The 18,630-nt window shown below is 40.1% G+C and overlaps 1 protein-coding gene across 3 annotated transcripts; it reads right to left on the bottom strand.

Moving 5' to 3' along the window:
• Window positions 1–8,781: 8,781 nt before the first annotated feature.
• On the bottom strand, window positions 8,782–16,095 carry calca (calcitonin/calcitonin-related polypeptide, alpha). 3 transcript variants are annotated; one of them, XM_078547874.1, is made up of 5 exons: window positions 15,973–16,095; window positions 14,642–14,731; window positions 13,342–13,476; window positions 10,375–10,553; window positions 8,782–9,333 (listed from the first exon to the last, which is right to left on the bottom strand). In XM_078547874.1, exons 2-4 carry the CDS (start codon window positions 14,725–14,727, stop codon window positions 10,391–10,393), a joined length of 384 nt encoding a protein of 127 aa, XP_078404000.1. In that variant the 5' UTR covers window positions 14,728–14,731; window positions 15,973–16,095; the 3' UTR covers window positions 8,782–9,333; window positions 10,375–10,390. The 3 variants fall into 3 exon arrangements, with proteins under 3 accessions (XP_078404000.1, XP_078404001.1, XP_078403999.1); XM_078547875.1 differs by having other exon boundaries at window positions 10,375–10,550; XM_078547873.1 differs by lacking the exons at window positions 8,782–9,333; window positions 10,375–10,553 and adding an exon at window positions 11,921–12,384.
• Between the last annotated feature and the right edge of the window lie 2,535 nt (window positions 16,096–18,630).

Here is an 18,630-nt window from a genome sequence, read left to right as displayed (position 1 = left end):
GAGAGGGGGAAGGCTTGTCTGGGCAGTGATGATTGGGCACAGCATCGTGTACAGGGCATGGTCAGTTGGTTGCAGATTTTGGTCCTGGGTGTTGGAGGATTTGTACTGGATGGCAGGTGGCACAGTCATGATCAGGGGAGGCATCAGCATCCTGTGAATGGGGAGTTGGAAAGTCATTGGGGGTATTGGTGGTCTCATGGGGGTGTCCCTGTGCATGTAACCTTGAGAAGGAGACAGGTCAGATCAACAAAGGGCAAGGGGACAGCAACACTAAATGATTCAGGGGGGAGGACAGGAATATCAACATTGGCTCCAGGATAACAGGGGGAGGCAGAAGAGTGATCGGAGGAAGGGGAATGTGGGTGCAGTGAGATTGGAGGCAGATAGGAGGGACTTAGAGGGTAAGAAAGGGAGGTTGAAAGTTGGTCACCCAGACAAATCGCAGCACCGCCATGATGACCAAGACCTTGGAATGACAGAGTTGAAAAATAATGCTTGAAGAAGAATTGCACAGGGAGGGGTCTGAGAGGATGTGGGAGGAGTTAACAACTACAATTTTGGGCCAAGTGAAAGGGCACCCTAATAATTATCGGTTCAAAACATACAGGTCAAGACTCAGCTGAGAACTGTTAACTTGTGCCAAGTGCCAATTGAACGAGTTTGGCACCTTAATTCATGGAGCACATTCATGCTAGAATCGGTTAAGGTTTGGGGCAATGTTTGGTTTCCTCTGAATGCCCACATGTCCATCACAGAGGCATATAATGAAGGAAGGAGTCTCAAATGATTAAGGGGCCATGGCTGCTGCAAATAAGCAACAAGACAAGGCTCCAGAATATCGTTTGAATGGTCATGGCTTACAGGCCACAACATTTGCAGTCATGAAATTAGTGTAAGCCTGGGCTAGTTTTTAGGCTAAAGGAGGTAGGCTGATAGTAGTCTGACTGAGGGTAAGTGCACATGGCTCTATTCAGCCTGATCAAAGCCTCTTTGTGAATGCACAATCATGTCAGAGGTGGATGTTCAGCCTCCTGTGAACCTTCAGGATGTGCTTCAGCTGCAAGGAGTGGGCTGGGGATGCCATGACTAGACTGAGGGCTAGGACTTCACACTGGCTTCCTGGCTTGTTGATGGAGGAAGGTAAGGTGCAATCATGTCTCTATTCTACTTGTTCACAGAGACAGAGGAGTGTAGAATGCAGAGTGCAGGCAACGCTGACTTCTTGATAGGTTTGATTCAAGTGAAGAGAAGAAGGGCCTGTCACCATTTGGCACAGCTCAGAGAAGAGCTTTGCCCTGAGGAACAAGAGCCAGTGGGGCCCTAGGGAGATCCAGATGCTTACAAGGAGGGACCAAATCCACGGAGGTGTGTGGCACGGCCAAGGGTCTACAGAAGATGCCTCTCATACATGGAGATGAGCGAGAGATAGTGCTGCAGATGCCTTCACTTGTCTAGGGATGTGGTGGATCATATCTGCCACATTCTCTGTGAGGATTTTACTCCACACAGGCCGCAAGGCCATCCAATACTGGTCACTCTGAAGGTAATTGCCGTGCTTAACTTTTTTGCCAGCAAAAATGGTAAAAAGGCAAAATTAATGGCTCTTTACTTAAATGCACGTAGTATTCGGAACAAAATAAATGAATTAACGGCACAAATCGAGGTTAATAGATATGATCTTATAGCCATTACAGAGACATGGTTACAAGGAGATCAAAGCTGGGAACTAAATATTCGGGAGTATATGGCTTTTCGAAAGGACAGGCAGGAAGGAAAGGGTGGTGGGGTAGCTTTGTTAGTACGAGATGGAATAAGTATGATAGCAAGAAATGACCTTGGATTGGAAGATGTACAATCCATATGGGTGGAGGTAAGACATAATAAGGGGAAAAAGACACTGGTGGGAGTAATCTATAGGCCCCCTAACAGTAGCTATACCAGATGACAGAGATTAAATCAGGAGATAATGAGGGCATGTAAAAGAGGCAGTGCATTAATCATGGGTGATTTTAATCTTCATGTAAATTGGGAAAATCAAATTTGCAGAGGTAGCCACAAGCAAAAATTCATAGATTGTATTCGGGACAGTTTCCGAGAACAGGATGTTGTGGATCCAACCAGGGATCAGGCTATGTTTGACCTGGTAATGTGTAATGAGGCAGGTTTAATAAATGATCTCAGCGTAAAAGGTCCCCGAGAAAACAGTGACCATATCATGGTTGAATTTAGCATTCAGTTTGAGTGTGAGAAACTTGGGTCAGAAATAACTGTACTAAACTTAAATAAGGGTCATTACAAGGGAATGAGGGCAGGGTTGGCTGGAGTGGACTGGGAAAGGAGTTTAGCAGGAAAGACAATTGATGAACCATGGCAGACGTTTAAGAAATTAGTTCATAACTCATAACAGAGATATATCCCGGTGAGGAAGAAGGATTCTAGGAAGGGGATCAACCAACCATGATTAACCAAGGGAGTTAATGATAGTATCAAATTGAAAGAAAAAACATACAATGTGGCAAAGATTAGTGGTAAGCCAGAGGATTGGGAAAGTTTTAAAAACCAATGAAAGATGACCAAATAAATAATAAAGGGGGAGAAAATAACTTTGAGGGTAAACTGGTAAGTAATATAAAAATGGACATTAAGAGCTTCTTTAAATATATAAAAAGAAAGAGAGAGGCCAAAGTGAACATAGGCCCCTTAGAGAACGAGGCTGGGGAAATAATAATGGGGAATCAGGAATTGGCAGAGGAGTTGAATAAGTACTTTGCATCAGCCTTCACGGTAGAAGACACTAATAGCATCCCAAAAATACTAAATAATCAAGGGGCAAAAGCGGGGTGAGGGGAAATAAATACAAGAACTATCACTAGAGAAAAAGTACTAGGGAAACTAATAGGGCTAAATGCCAATAAGTCTCCTGGACCTGATGGGTTGCATCCTAGGGTATTAAAGGAAGTAGCTATACAGATAGTGTATGCACTGGTAGCAATCTTCCAAGAATCCTTAGGTTCTGGAAAAGCCCCAGAAGACTGGAAAACTGCCAATGTTACACTCTTATTCAAAAAGGGAGGGAGACAAAAAACAGGTAACTATAGGCCAGTTAGCTTAACATCCATCATTGGGAAAATATTAGAGTCTATTATAAAGGATGTAATAGCGGAGCATTTAGTAATGCATAATATGATCAAGCAGAGTCAGCATGGCTTCATGATGGGAAAATCATGCCTGACAAATTTATTAGAATTCTTTGAAGAGGTAACAAGCAGGATAGATAAAGGGGAACCAATAGATGTAATATATTTGGATTTCCAAAAGGCATACGATAAGGCACCACACATAAGGCTACTTAATATGATAAGTGCCCATGGTGTTGGGGGTAGTATATTAGCATGGATAGAAAATTGGCTAACTAATAGAAGACAGAGAGTTGGGATAAGGGGGGCATTTTCAGGATGGCAGCCTGTAGCTAGTGAAGTGCCACAGGGATCAGTGCTGGGGCCACAATTATTTACAATATATATTAATACAAAGAGTCTACAAAAGAATATAGACAGGTTAAGTGAGTGGGCAAAAACTTGGCAGCTAGAATATAATGTGGGAAAATATGAGGTTATGCACTTTGGCAAGAAGAATAGAGGAGCTAAATATTACTTAAATGGAGAAAGAATGCAGAAAGCTGCAGCACAGAGGGATTTGGAAGTCCTCATGCATGAATCCCAAAAAGTTAGCATACAAGTTCAGCAGGTAATAGGGAAGGCAAATGGAATGTTGGCCTTTATTTCAAAGGGAATGGAGTATAAAAATAAGAAAGTCTTGCTAAAATTATGCAAGGCACTAGTTAGACCAGACCTAGAATACTGTGAACAGTTTTGGTCCCCTTATCTAAGGAAAGACATACTGGCATTGGAAGCAGTCCGGAGAAGATTCACAAGGTTGATCCCGGGTATGGAGGGATTTTCTTATGAAGAGAAGTTGAGTAGATTGGGCCTGTACTCATTGGAGTTTAGAAGAATGAGAGGCGACCTTATTAAAACATATAAGATTCTTAGGAGGCTTGACAGGGTAGATGCTGAGAGGTTGTTTCCCGCTGTGGGAGTGTCGCGGACCAGAGGGCATAATCTCAATGTAAGGGGTCACCCATTTAAAACAGAGATGAGAAGGAATTTCTTCTCTCAGAGGGTAGTGAATCTGTGGAATTCTTTACCGCAGAGGGCAGTAGAGGCTGGGTCATTAAGTATATTCAAGGCTGAGGTGGGAAGATTTTTAATCAGTAAGGGAATCAAGGGTTATGAGGAAAAAGCAGGAGAGTGGAGCTGAGGATTATCAGATCAGCCATGATCTCATTGAACGGCGGAGCAGACACGATGGGCCAAATGGCCTGCTTCTTCTCCTGCATCTTATGGTCTTATGTTCAAATTATTTCAGGGCTCCCCTGGGGACCTCTGTGGAATCTCACAATCATCCACTCAAAAATGAATAAGGGAGGTGACTCATGCCCTTTTCAATAAAGCACACAATTACGTGCAGTTCACCATGGATGCAGCAAGGCAGACTGCCAGATTTGTGGGATTCGCAGTGATCTCCCGCTTCCCACAAGTGCAGGGCACCATCAACTGCATGCATGTGGCCTTAAGAGCTCCCTGCCAGTAAGATTTATCAATAGAAAAATATTCCACTCTTTAAACATGCAGCTGATCTGTGATCACCAAAAGCAGATAATGCATATTTGTGCGAGGTACCCTGGGTGCTCGCACAACTCTTACATCTTGAGTCACTCAGAGGTGCCACAGTTCTTTGAGGGCTCTCAGCACATTCAGGGTTGGCTCCCCAGTGAAAAGGCTGACACCCGTTCATTGTCCACATACTGAATCTGAGGAGAAATACAATGCAGCATATCCTGCAGCAAAGTCCTTAATAGAGACCATTGGCATGTGCCTAGAGGATGTGTGCATGGCAGAATCACGAACAGCTGCAGTCCAAAAGCAAAAAAAAAGGAATAAAAGAGAAAATCAAAAGAGTGAAACTAAAACCAATAAAGAAAATGGAAATAAAATAGAAGCAGAGATTATGGTCTGAAATTGTTGAACTCAGCGTTGAGTCCATATGGCTGTAAAATGTGTAATTGAAAGCTGAGGTACTGTTCCTCAAGTTTATATTGAGTTTTATTGGAACACTGCAGGAGGCTGAGGACAGGAAAGGCAAAGTGGCAGCAAGGTGAAGAATTAAAATGCCTGGCAAACAGAAACACAGAGATGGGCTTGCTTATTGAAAGGAGGTTTTCTGCAATGCAGTCACTCAATCTGTATTTGGTCACCCCAATGTACAGGTCAGTACATTGTGAGCAACGAACCGCTTATACTAAATTTAAAGAAATTTTTGTTTTACCTAATAGAAGTATTTGAGGATTTGGATGGTGAGAAGGGAGGAGGTAAAAGGATCTCCTGCGCTTGCATGAAGAAGTACTGCAGGAAGGACAGGGAGTATTGTGCATAATTAGGGAGTGGGCCATGGTGTCACGGTAGGAGAGTAAACCAGTTGGTTTAAAATTCCACAATGAAACTGCCTCCTGGTCAATTTTACATTTATGACTGCGCAGCCCTGTTAGGGTAAATGGGTACACTAGAAGAAGTTTTCTGCCCATGCTTTTTATTTCCAGATCTCTAAGATAAATTCAAATTCTCAAGCTGCTTCCTTTGGATTATTAGTCCAGATGTTTGGATCACTAGTTCAGTAACATAACAACTATATTATATGCAGTTCTAATGAAACGTCATCGACCTGAAACGTTAACTCATTTTCTCTCTCCACAGATACTGTCAGACTTGATGAGCATATGCAGCATTTTCTGTCATTGTTTCACATTTCCAGCATCCACCGTATTTTGTTTTGAACAATACTGTTTTATTCCGTCATCTCTTCCGAATTGCAAGGATTGCATGCATCTCAGAGGTTTTTTCTATTCTCATCAAGTTCATCATTTATATTACACCTTAATAGGGTTTGGATCCTGTTAGGGCAGCACCAAAAGAACTTCTTTATTATATAAGCCTACAACACACTCCTGTATCCCTGTTGGAGTAATTAGGTGCACAAATAGTGTTTTTTTATGCACATGCATTGGAAATCCTGGTGTCACAATACAAGTTTCAATCAGGACAACAGGCCTGTTATACCTCTCAGATGCATTGGAAACATTGTGATAGAGTATAAAATGCTGTAGCTAAATGCACACATTCCAAATTATTTATTAAAAAGGCCTGGGATATAGATAGACATAAATAACTTGCATTTGTATCACACTTTTTATATTCTCAGGATGTCCCAAAGAGATTCAAAGCCAATTAGTTATCTCGAACGGTTGTAGGTAAATGTAATAGTCAAGCAAAATTCCACAAGTAGCAATGAGATAAATGACCAGCTAATGGTAGTTCTGGTTGAGGGATGAAGATTTGCCAGGATACCAGGAGAACTCTCTGTTTTTCTTCACAAAAGTGCCATGGGATCTTTTGCATCAACCTGAACAGACCAATATGGTGCCAGTTTAAGATCTCATCGCAAAAGTCACTTTTGAAGAGTCGCTGCAGCAACTTAAAGGGAAGGTTGGAAGTGTTAGCAGTAAAAGGAAGAACCAGTTTTGAGTGGCATGTAAAGTTTTTGCAGCAAGGAGGTTAATTGTGGAGCCCTCAAAATACTGAAATAACTTGCATGAAAGGTTTGCATCCATCTTTCTCCGACGGCAGCTGAGAATCCTTTTAATGGACTCTTAAAATGGCCACCTTCCCGTGTTTAGAGGGTGGAAACAGTCAGCAAGACAATTAAACAACAACAGTTGTTTTGGTGCTGGTTCACAAGGACAACAATAAAGCTAAATGTCCTGGAAATGTTTTAATCAGTTGTTTGTACTACAACCAGAAGTGGTGTGATACAAGCTTCTCATATCTCATATCTCTTAGTTAACTTCACACCCATGTTATACTTCAAAGCCAAAAACACTATCTTGAGGCAAAATGTGTAGCATAAACACATCCAATGGGACCACACTAAAGGTGATGTTTCAATGTATTTACACTGCAAGTATAGTATCAATGCAAAACACTGATGGGAGGAAAGCATTGCAAACCGAGAACCAGGGCCAACTTCAATCCACAGCAACGCTTCTTGAAGTGATATGCTGGCACCCCATTGGTTTGACATCAGGATCCAGGGTGGTGCCAAACTTGTTTGTCAAGCTGTGCAAGAAATTAATTGGGCCTCTAAATGCTCTCCTCTCTAAAATTTTAAGGACTGGATTTCTACCTCTCCGCCATAGCTTCAGTGGAATAACAGAGCAACCACATGAAAAATGTTGCAAATGTCGCCCTTCTACTAATGTTACATTGGACAAGTTGGAGAACTCCCTGAGATGCCCAACTTTTGGGATGCAATTCTATCCAAATCAATGTCCAGACATGGGAGAGAGTCTCTCCTAAACAGGACACAGCCATGCAACATCAACTGGCCCCTGTCGAGTGCAGTGAGTGACAGTTACTGAGCTGCAGTGTAAATACAGCAATAACTGTATGCCAAATACATCAATGTTGGTCATCAGGCTGAACTAGGATACACATTAAATAAATCCTTGCCTTTTAGTAAAATGGATTGATATTGAGCTGGGACTTTGGTATATTTAGCAAATTTTATATTGATTAAAGTTGTGTCTTTCTCTTGATGTCCATTTGCCAGGGGTTTGCATATTGCTGATACTGTGTGATGATTATTATTATTTCTTACTAGGAACATGTCTACGTCAGTTACCCTTTTGTAAGCATTTATTTTTGGGGAGAGATTTCATACGCCTATATTGTCCATTGTATGAACTACAAGTTTCACTGGCTTGAATAAATTGTTCAAGAAGAAAATAGAAAAGTAAGTCTTGCAGTTATATAGCACCTTTCATTATTCCTGACCTCCCCCTGCCCCCAGCCCCAAAGCACTTTACAGCCAATGAAGTACTTTTGAAATGTCAGGAATGGACAGCAGATTCCCATAAAGAGCAATATGATATGACCAGATCATCTGTTTTGGTGATATTGATTGAGGGATTCCCCTGCTCTTCTTTGAAATACTGCCATGGGATATTTTACATCCACCTGAGAGGGCAGGCAGGTCTCACTTTAACATTTCATCTGAAAAACAGTACCTCTAGCAGCACAGCGCTCCATTAGCACTGCACTGAGCTGCACTAGATTGTTGTGTTCAAGCCCGGGGGTGAGACTCAAACCCACAACTTTTTGACTCACGATGAGTGCTACTAACTGAGCGAGGGCTAACATATGGCTAACAAATAGAATCATAGAAAGTTTATGACACAGAAGACGACCACTTGGCCCATTGTATCCGAAAAAAAATGAGCCACCCAGCCTAATCCCTAGTAAAAATCTCAAGCACCAAGATGTAACTTCAAGAAAAACTGTGGACGCATTTGAAGCTGAGGCAATCAAGCTAACTTCACTGAGTAAAAGCAGTGGCTAGTGTTCCAGGTCTGCGCCAATGGGACTGCAAACGATGTTAATATTAGGATTATCGCCCTTTAATTTGTAGCAGTTTGAACTGGAACTAAATGTTGGCTAAATGAGAGACTAATTCTTCCAGAACTTTCATTCTGATTTGCTGTCTAAAGAAGCCAATCAGGAAAGGCTGCATGTCACTGCAGTTAACTCTCAGAAACACGGCCTCATCGATTCCAAACCCTTCCGTCTAACCAAGATTTCGTCCAATAAAGGTACCGCGACGTCAATGTATCGAAAATATTTTAATCTTGCGATTTTCACAATTGATACAATATTTAAGATGTCATTAATATACTGTACAATCATGTAATTTATGGCGTTTTACATCAAGGCACAACACAAAGTATATTACATACATGCCTTGAGAGGCAACATTTACTATATCCCCGAGATACTGAAGAGTGCTGTCGAGACCAAGTTCTAACAGCACAGAGCTGGAAGTCACATTGCACATTGTGCCCAAGCGTTAATAAATAATAGAATATATATATATATATACCATCACTTTTATTTCAAATATAATTGGATATAAAACATGATGTGATGTAAAAGTCTATTTTGCTGTACGATACATTTAGGAAGTGCTTTACATAATAGTAACGAGGATTAACAAGATGGGGAATTGGGACAAAACTATGAGTTTGGACTGTAACGTTAAGACGATGTGAAATAAACATTTCCAATCGTAATTGTTCTCCGTGCTTCTGCGGTGAGGGAAGCGAGCCAAGCGACATCTAATCGGGAGTGAAAGAACTTTGCCTCGTCAGTTACTGCTGTCTGCCTGTAAAACACAAAAAGTACAGGAGACTTAGTACTTTAACTATTTACTCCATTTGTCTGCAGGATAAGACCAGGTTTGGCGAATTTTCTAAATACAATATCCAGTTCCGAAAATGTTTCAACTTGTGCAGCTTTTATGTATTTGACAGTACCATAGAAGTGTAACAATGCACTGTTCATTTTACAACCCAAACTGATTGTACACTGGTTATTTTCAGATCAGACTTGTAATCATCTATGTATAGCATGTAGAATGTTGGAGTGGGAATCCAAGCGTTTTGCTGTATTGTATCGTCAACGTGTATTAAAAGAGCTATTTAAAGCACTCCCGTGTGGTTAATACATTTCAATGGGGCATCAAAACCGAAATTTCTATTGAAAAGGATTATATAGTTTTTAGCCTTTTTTTTACACTTATCAAAACACTAAGCAGACTACGATCTAAGCGAAGTGGAAATGTTGCTTCATTGAATTGATTTTACTCCCATTAACAATGACTATCCCCATGAACAGCCATGGTTTGATAGTATGAGTTTGATAGTTATCTAAACGGAGGGAAGATTCTGTTACCGCATAAATGCAGGAGAGGATAATGTAGGTGAAGTAGAGCGTTTCCTGCGTAAACAGTTGGAAACTAGTTCAACTGATCCGTTAGGTGTCAGAATCAATATAAATAGTAATCAGGATTAGCACACACCTTAAAACAAACACGGCAGTGAACTTCAATGTACCACAACGCAACATTATGATTTGAATCAAAAATCATACTGGGTAAACTTTTACATATATTAAACCAAGGCTGTACAAGATAATCCTCTGTGACGTGCCTGTTTTCGCTAAAGCTATAATTAGTTGAAACATCAGGTAAACTATGTTACTAACAGCAGCAAGTTCGGCATCAAAATGTAAACTGCTTCTTGTGGTTGTGGATTGTTGTCATTAACATTATGATTTAAATCAGAAATTAGACTATTTACACGAGAAACATGCAAATGTCGATCCTGATACAGCGTTCAAGAACAGCGGAGAAGCAGCTCATTACCAGTTCCCTGAATAATCTACATCTGAACATTCCTTCTTCGCCTTCCGAAGGCATTGGCCCCTACGTCGGTTGGGACGAAGTCGCTGTTGCCCATCCCTCCGGTCCGGCTCAGGAAGTCAGCCAGGCGGTGAGTCGCACAAGTGGCCGTTTTGCAGGCTCGCTTCTCCAAAGGAACACTGCTTCACAAATGGAAACAGAAACATTTATCAGGTTAAATGCATACCCCAGAGGCCAAAGCACTAACCCTTCCCTGTTGCCGAAAGACTTGCGGTCTGCATAACGGGTAGAAGATAATGTTAACTATTTTTTTGTATAAAATTACACAGACTGTATAGCACAGCAACAGGCCATTCGGACCACGTGGTCCATGTCGGCATTTATGCTTCATCCGAACCTCTTCCTATTACTCTCCATCTAATCCTATTAGAATATCTATTTATTTCTCCAGCGTCTGTTTATCTGGGTTTTCCTTAAAAGCATCTCTGCTGTCCCCTCTTTATTGACCAAGATGAATTATGCATGATTGTAAACCACTAGAAGTCACACAACTATTGGCTATGATGCCCGAAATGTTATTAGTTCACTGCTGACATGTGATTTGCATATTTACCAAGATTGCATTGTGCGTGCAACAGACGTTGGCTTCTGGCCACAGACCTGGAGCCTTAAAACAGACAGCAACTCCCACTGAATAACTGGGAGGAGTCGAAGGGGCACAAAAATATCGAATGTAGAAACAAATAAGATAATAAGAATGCCCACGAACAGAAATACAGATATCGACTGAGGGAAAATAATGACAATATTAAATTACAAGATGTAATTGATACTAATTGAAATGGATACACTACAGTCAGTCAAAAAATGCCTGAAATTGCAAACTGTAATTTCAATTTCTATGGTCAAGTGCGTCTGGAATCTAATCCATTTGCCAATTTACGGGAAGAATGTGACAATGCTTTAGCCAATCTGACAGTTTTCAGATTTTAATTCCACCCATTCTGACCCGATCAACTCGACATGATCCGATCAGATGCAACAGAGCAAGACCCTTCAACCGAAGGGTTTACGTGGGACAAGCGACCTTAGAAAAGAAGGACATTAAAATTTTTTTTAATGAATTCTTACTTGAAGATGAAATATTTTAAAATGTAACGCTAATTACGTCAAATTGAAGTCTACGCAAGAATACCATGAATGTTGTCTCTATAGCAGCAGTCCGTACATTAAACACTACAATGAACATTGAGTCACTTGTCTTAGAATTGTTTTAAATAAAATAAATAACTAGTGTTTTTAAAGTTTCCTCTAAATGCCATCATTTATAAATATTATTCAGTTGCAATTAAACATGATACATGGAGAGGAAACGGCTTTTAACTTCTTTTAAACTAAATTTACCAAAGGCGCTGGTAACATTGGGCATTTATAAAGTTTCTCATCTCATCAGAAAAGCTAATGTCAAAAAGTGAAACTTGTACACCATTGAATAAGTCACTGTGCCTAGAATCCTTCCATCGAATACATAATATAGAAAAAAAATATTCCAGGTAGAAAAATAAGTTTATTGAACAAAGACCCATGTCATGCACGAAGAAGCATTCATTTAATGACACACTGTATAGCCACAGAAGGCAGTAAAACTATATAATGAGAAAATCAGTTTTAAGCTAAAGTAATTGCTTATTAAGGTTAATGTACTATTCTAATTTATGTCCATGTCTAGCATTCTTCGTCAAAAATTGAGGCGGAAAAAAAAACATAGCACTTTATCCTTCAAGCATTTAAGATCCATGCATCACAACAAACGATTAGTTGCTTTCAAATGGCTCTCCGTAGTTTGCATAGCGTTCGTTTTCCAGCTCAGTGAGAATGTTCCTTTTCTTGCCCGGAGTTGTCGCTCCTACGTCAGTGCGCTGGATGGTTTGTAATTTGTGCAACTCCTGGGACAACTTTCCCACCACACAAGTGCTCAGACTCGTGCATCGTTTGACAATGGATCTATCCAAGCTGCAGAAAAGACATGCAAAAACAAACAATCTCATAATAACGCATGCGGGGTCATGCACTTAGAGCTATATGTAGGCATAACTTCACGGTTTCATGTAACAAACAAGCAACTGTTACATGCAAAATGATCTGCATTAAGGAGTTACTATTCACAGTATGGTACTGGATACCCGTTACTGTGCCAAGGGGTCTTGCAAAAAGGATGGCCATGCTTTTCTCGTCGGCTCGAAACTTAGAATAACAGCTTTTTGTAAAGTTTCTTCATGCATTTTGAACCAACTGCCGAAACAAAACCCGCTTTGATATGTTTAATGAACATGCATAACGACTGCACCCCATCAAGCATTCGTTTCATACTCGTTGCTGTCATTTGCAGGCAAAACTTAATTTCTCCAACATTATTTCTCCCATGCAAGGCTAAGACATAGAACTGCACTTTTGTTTACCAGGCTATGTCGTTTATTTAAAACGTACCTTTTGATCACAATCCTCCTTTAAAAACAAGCTATTGATTTTCCTCAAAATTTAATGAACCACGTTGTGGTGTTTTATGTCAGATAATTCTGGTTGATTCACGGGAAAACAAATTAATTGCACATTATATACCAAGACTTAGCGGTGATTGTTATATGAGAAAGCAATGTCGCTGTATTTTTCTAATCAACATCTGCTGATATAAGTAAGGCTACTCTTAGAATAAATCTGAAATACACTCTTTATATTCTTTAATAAGTAATATTGTTTGAGACATATCACTCAACCATACCTAGAACTTCAGCGAAATCCTGGAACTCTCTTCCTAACAGCACCACAGGGACTGCAGCAGTTCAAGAAGGCAGCTCACCACCACCTTCTCAAGGGCAATTAGGGATGGACAAATAATGCTGACCTAGTCTGCGACGCTTACGTCCCGTGAAGGAATATTGTTTTTAAATCTTAATGTATGCGTTACCTTACCTATTGGCGTTGGGCACTTGTTGCTCCAGTTCCTCTGCCATCATTTGCATGAATTCCTTTACTAGCGCATTCAGTAACCGCCGAACTTCGTAATCATTGAGCGCCACCCTGTCTGAAGATGACTCCAGCACAGATCTAAACCAGAACCTCACAATGAGTGGTGATACATTTGTCTCCATATGCAATTCAATAAATGGTCAGTTGTAATTCTAATGTCACTAGAGTATAAAAACATGGATTTTTGTGCAATCCTAACTGATACAGTAGGGCGCGGAGAGTAAAAATCATTGTCACCCTGACCATTGTCCGCCGGATCATTAAATCACTGCAAGAGTGCAGATTTGGTCTGTTGCATCAGTTATGCTACAAGCAGAGTTTGATTCATTACTATTAAATTCAGACTTGGCTCAGTGGTAGTACTGTCCCGCTGAGTCAGCCTTCAAGCTTCATCCCAGAGATTTGAGTGCATAATCTGGGCTGTCATTCGAGTGCAGAAGTAGGGCACTGCAGGAGATGCTGTCTTTTCATTCAGACGTAACCCCACCCTCTATTATCTCAGGTGGGGTTATAAAATAATTCCATCTACATCACCGAAAACAGATTATCTGGTGATTTATCTCATTGCTTAGTGAATTGTATTGAATCTTGCTGCTCCCAAATTGGCAGCTGGTTTCCCTAAATTATGATGGCGATTAGTGTTCAAAAGTACCTCTCTGGCAGCGAAGCGTTGTGGGACAGCCCGGTGTGGCCAGGGAATTCAATATAAATGCAAATTCTGTCCCGCTAAACTTAAAATCCATGAGTACAAAAAAAAACTGTGCGCGCGCCATATTTGACAATAATCGCAATTACAGCCGAATCACTGAGTAAACCTGCAAATTCTGAGTTGCCTTTTAAACACACCGTTACTCGTTTTTTCACCTTTATCTGACTCGATGTTTTCGAAATTCTATCTCCTATGTTGCTTTCTGCCTTGTGACATTGCAAGCGGATAAACCCATTAATAAAAGCAGTGAAAATGTTATATATAGACATTATATTAATGTGAGGATATCGAAAACATCTCCCAAAGTAAACCCGAAAGAACGGTTAACCTTTCCTTCCTTCGATCTCACTTTCCACTCGTTTCGGATTGTGTTATATTTTACTGATGTGACTACATTTTAGTCAACACTTGGTGGACAACTAAGTTACTAAGATGAAATATTGAGTGTATAATAAGCTGATGTCATTTCCCAATAGAAATCCGACTCAAAAGTATATAAGAGAAAATGCAGAATACTACACTCCCGGTGCCTACCTGAGAGGAACTGCGTGGGAGCTGTTTATCTGACATACAAAAACAGCATAAACCACAAGGAAAGCAGAGATCTTCAGCAGAACCATGTTTCTGAGGGAAAGACAAAGGCATGATTTTACCCAATTCATAAATAGCACAGCACCTCCCGAAAAATGTCACTCTAGAGCGCCACTCCGAGGCACTTAGCGTTACTTCAGCCAAATGATGTGTGTTAGTTTCCTGCTCTTTCCGGTTGAAATTGTGATGTGGCACCCAACTCAGTTAACAAATAAATATTTAGAGACAAAAAGGAAAAAAGATGCACTAAGCAGAAAAATTAAAGGCCATAAACTTAACATTTGCCGTTAACCAAACTAGGTAAAATCAAAACTGGACAGAAAAATACAAGAATTATTACTCAATCGATTAAACTTGGCAGCACAGGAACTACCCAGTTATGGATTGTGTAATGAATTATCAATGCTGCTGATGATATTAGAGCTCTGCTTCAAGCATCTAAAAGTCCAACTAAATAATGACAGCGCTGCATTCTTGGAATATTGGAGTAATGATTTACTCAAAATGGACAGCGTAGCCTTCCCTTTTCCCGCTCACATTTTAGCCATGCTGATCTACATTGACTATCTTTCTGCTACCTTTAGGAGAGATAGAAGCAGAACTCCAGAATAACATGATTAATATTCTTGCTGGAATCAAAGCAGTAGAAGGAAAACGGGTGTAGATGCATCAGTGGGAAAATAAATGCAACATGTTCCTGCAAAAACTGCTTTTCAAACCTATGTGTAAATAAAATTTGTAAAGCGTTTGTTTTTTTTTAATGTGGCGTTTGCTAAATCTGATACAGGCAATAGCGATTTATAGGTTGCCCTTATATCAAATATGGTCATATTATATCAAATATGGTCATACAAATCATTCCCAAAGACGCTAAGGACCTTGAAACGCGAAAATAAAGCAAATCCTAAACTACATATGACAAAGGTAAATATCAGACGCTTTTGTCAGGTACAATCGCATCCATTGGCTACATTATAAAGTTTGCAAAGAAATATATGCATTGGTGAATAGAAGCTATACATTAGATATACATGCCTATTACATATAGGCATCCTAACTTCCAATCAGCTATCTGCATTTCTCTGGTTATAAACATACAAAAATAGATTTAAAGGGATTGAATTCCAGTCTAATTACTTAAAACAGACCAAAAGTTTCAACGGAATTGCAGAAAGTGCAATGAAAATATAGCAAAGTAGTGAAGACAAAATAGCAAACGTCGTTTACGTTTTTCAAAACCTACAGAAACGACTATCATAATTGCATTGTCTTACCTTGAGATTCAATTTTGCGAAGAAATAACAAAGCAAGTTTCTTCTTTAACTTGGCTTTTTTAACTCTGGTACTGTTAGCTGCTCAACGCCCATCCTTTTATATCCAACGTTGCCGGCTCTTTGTGTGTTCAGTGAGTGGGTGTAAGATCGTCAACAATCTGCCAATCATAAATCTAACCTGCAAAGATATGCCAATCAGCGTGGGGCTGACGGCTCGCCCCGCTCATGACGTGAGTCTTCACGGCGCTTCATTCACAAAGTTATAGATCACGTGAAACAGTCAATACCGGTTTACTTGCATTGAGGTCATTTAACGTAAAGCATATCAGACGATTAATGAACAGTCTAGAAAATCATCTCGATCAATTAGTGTTTTATGGTTACTAAAAATGTAACATTACGTGAATTCTAAATGCCAAGAGGTCTGCTTGGTCGGCAAAGAAAGCAAAGAATGGTCACTTTGTGTAGAGCGACATCTGCTGTTGTATTCATATATTGCATCGGTGTAAATCTGCCGCATCGCACTCAGGACCATTATATTTTAGCAATTGCATCTTTATAATTCCAAATAACAAATCGAATAAGGATTTTATCGGGAGAAATCACAGCTTTTTTAAAAAGATAAATAAAATACCAATATTGCGTTCCTTTTCCTGTGGTGTATCTTTTCATGTAAGTTACATACTGAAAATGACAGTAAACGGTGCTGGTGCCACCAGACTAGCGGTAACATTTTACAGTTGCATTTTGTAAAACTAGGTGTCCCGTTTAAAAAGTGAAAAGAAATTCAGTTAAGATATCGGGGGTGCTTGTATATCCAATCGCAAAATCCCTTTGCATCTGTTCAGGAACATCACTATTTGAAAGCCTGTGCAAAAAGGCAAGTAGCAGTTTCTCAATTTTTGACCCCCACTGTAGTGAACGGGTTAGAAAACCGGTCATTCCTAATATGCACATAACAAAACGAGTCTACACTGTGCAAATCTAAACAGAGCGACATTTCACAATTAAGTGTGTTTTGAAATATTTGGGAGAATTTGAACATGGATTTCTCATTTAGGAGTAATGGATTACTTTTATTTTCATTGAACCGGGAAGTCCATGGAAGTAAAATAATAACTCACTTTAGTGAAAGTCTCTAGACTTACAGCTTTCCACTTTCATTTAGCACCTATCCCTTTGTGCTTTTCAGTTTGCATGAACTTACATCCGTTCAATCTATCAAAACTCTGCTACTTGAACGGTCAAGTTTATCATTTCTGTAGAACTGAAGTTTCCTAAAACTATTTACCATCGTTGCAGGATCACAAACAAAGAGGATAATGTAAAGGGAAGAAATATCTAATCACTATGCTTGATTTATATAATTATTATATTCTAACTGTAGAAAGGCTAGACGGGCATAAGTTGATTGATCCGGATACACTCACGATTAAGTCAAGAAAACTACTTATTTTGCCATAGCTTCCAGTTTTCTATCATGAATAACAATCGTGTCATAATGCGTTTGACTAGCCAATGCGCCTTACGTCATTTTGGTAATCCATTAGAGTAGCTGAGCTTCCTCGCAGCTAAGTCCTACAGAAATAACCACGCTCGTAAATTACAGTCAGAGGAAGGCTAGACTCGGGGCTCTGCTACTTTAGGCTATAACTGAGAGGCGAGGCTGATGTTCGAGTGGACTCGCTCGGTGAGCTCTCCGTGGTGCTGAAAGGTCGAGTGCTCTCCACTTCCAGTTTTTCTTAAAACAATATTGACCGCGCGTATCAAATCGTTTCCCGGAGCCGTGGGGTTAGGTTGGACACAGGCAGTGTTTATACTCAGTTATCCATTAAGTTAATGACATGGATTATTTCTGTTTGCTTCTTCTTGCCTGGTGCTATCAATGCTTAAGATCTGTGCAGCTGCAGGATGTGGGTAATGATTATATTATTAGGGCAAAATGTGAGATGCCCCTTCAGAAGGAAATAGGGTGATTACATAAAGCTCTGAGAGGAGCACTTTCAATAGAAATTAATCTATTGAGAATGAAGGCGCCCATTAATTCGGCACTGTTAGTCTAAGTGAAGTTAAACACATGTCATCATTATTAAGAGAACAAATGGCTGTAGAGAGTAGACACGTTTACCTTTGGTGAGAAAATTCCGCTCCCTCACGTGATCATCAATATATAGTGCTCTCTTCAGAACTGGGAGTTCTTCCTCGGTAGGCATTCATTGGTAAAAAGGTTCCAAGTAGTTTCCCACCCCCCCCCCCCCCACCCCCACCCCTCCCCCCACCACCACCCCCAAATTGGGATCGAGGTCGAGCACATCAGCTTTTGAAAAGAGGTGTATTGCAATGGTATAACTGAGCTCGATGCGATCCCTCTCTCTCAATTCTTTCTAAAACCTAACCACAAATGAAGGAAAGATGGTTGGGCATTAATTTCAATGAATGGACGCTACATTCTTTTCATTATCTTTCGGGGTTGTATTGTTTATGGTTTTTTTTTGTCAATCGTCCAAGAGACCAGACTCTTACTTTCGGTAATTAACAAGAAAATGAGAAATTTAAGTATTTGCCAGCGAGGAGATATGACGTTCGGAGAGACTGGATAATGCAATACTTAAAATATAATAATGATAGGTAAAGTGCAATTGCTAATAAAGTATTTTG

This window comes from Cetorhinus maximus, chromosome 9, assembly GCF_964194155.1.
Source record: "Cetorhinus maximus chromosome 9, sCetMax3.hap1.1, whole genome shotgun sequence".
Classification (NCBI taxonomy): domain Eukaryota; kingdom Metazoa; phylum Chordata; class Chondrichthyes; order Lamniformes; family Cetorhinidae; genus Cetorhinus; species Cetorhinus maximus.
The sequence above is the reverse complement of the archived record's forward strand: the minus strand, read 5'-3'. Positions and strand labels throughout refer to the sequence as shown.

What these genes read in the sequence shown, in the direction of transcription:
- calca (XM_078547873.1), bottom strand. Translation starts at nt 14,727, where the DNA reads ATGGTTCTGCTGAAGATCTCTGCTTTCCTTGTGGTTTATGCTGTTTTT. An exon ending in TCCCACGCAGTTCCTCTCAG is followed by an intron (nt 13,477 to 14,641) that starts GTAGGCACCGGG and finishes GTTCTGGTTTAG; the next exon opens with ATCTGTGCTGGAGTCATCTT. An exon ending in CAAGTGCCCAACGCCAATAG is followed by an intron (nt 12,385 to 13,341) that starts GTAAGGTAACGC and finishes TCTTTTCTGCAG; the next exon opens with CTTGGATAGATCCATTGTCA.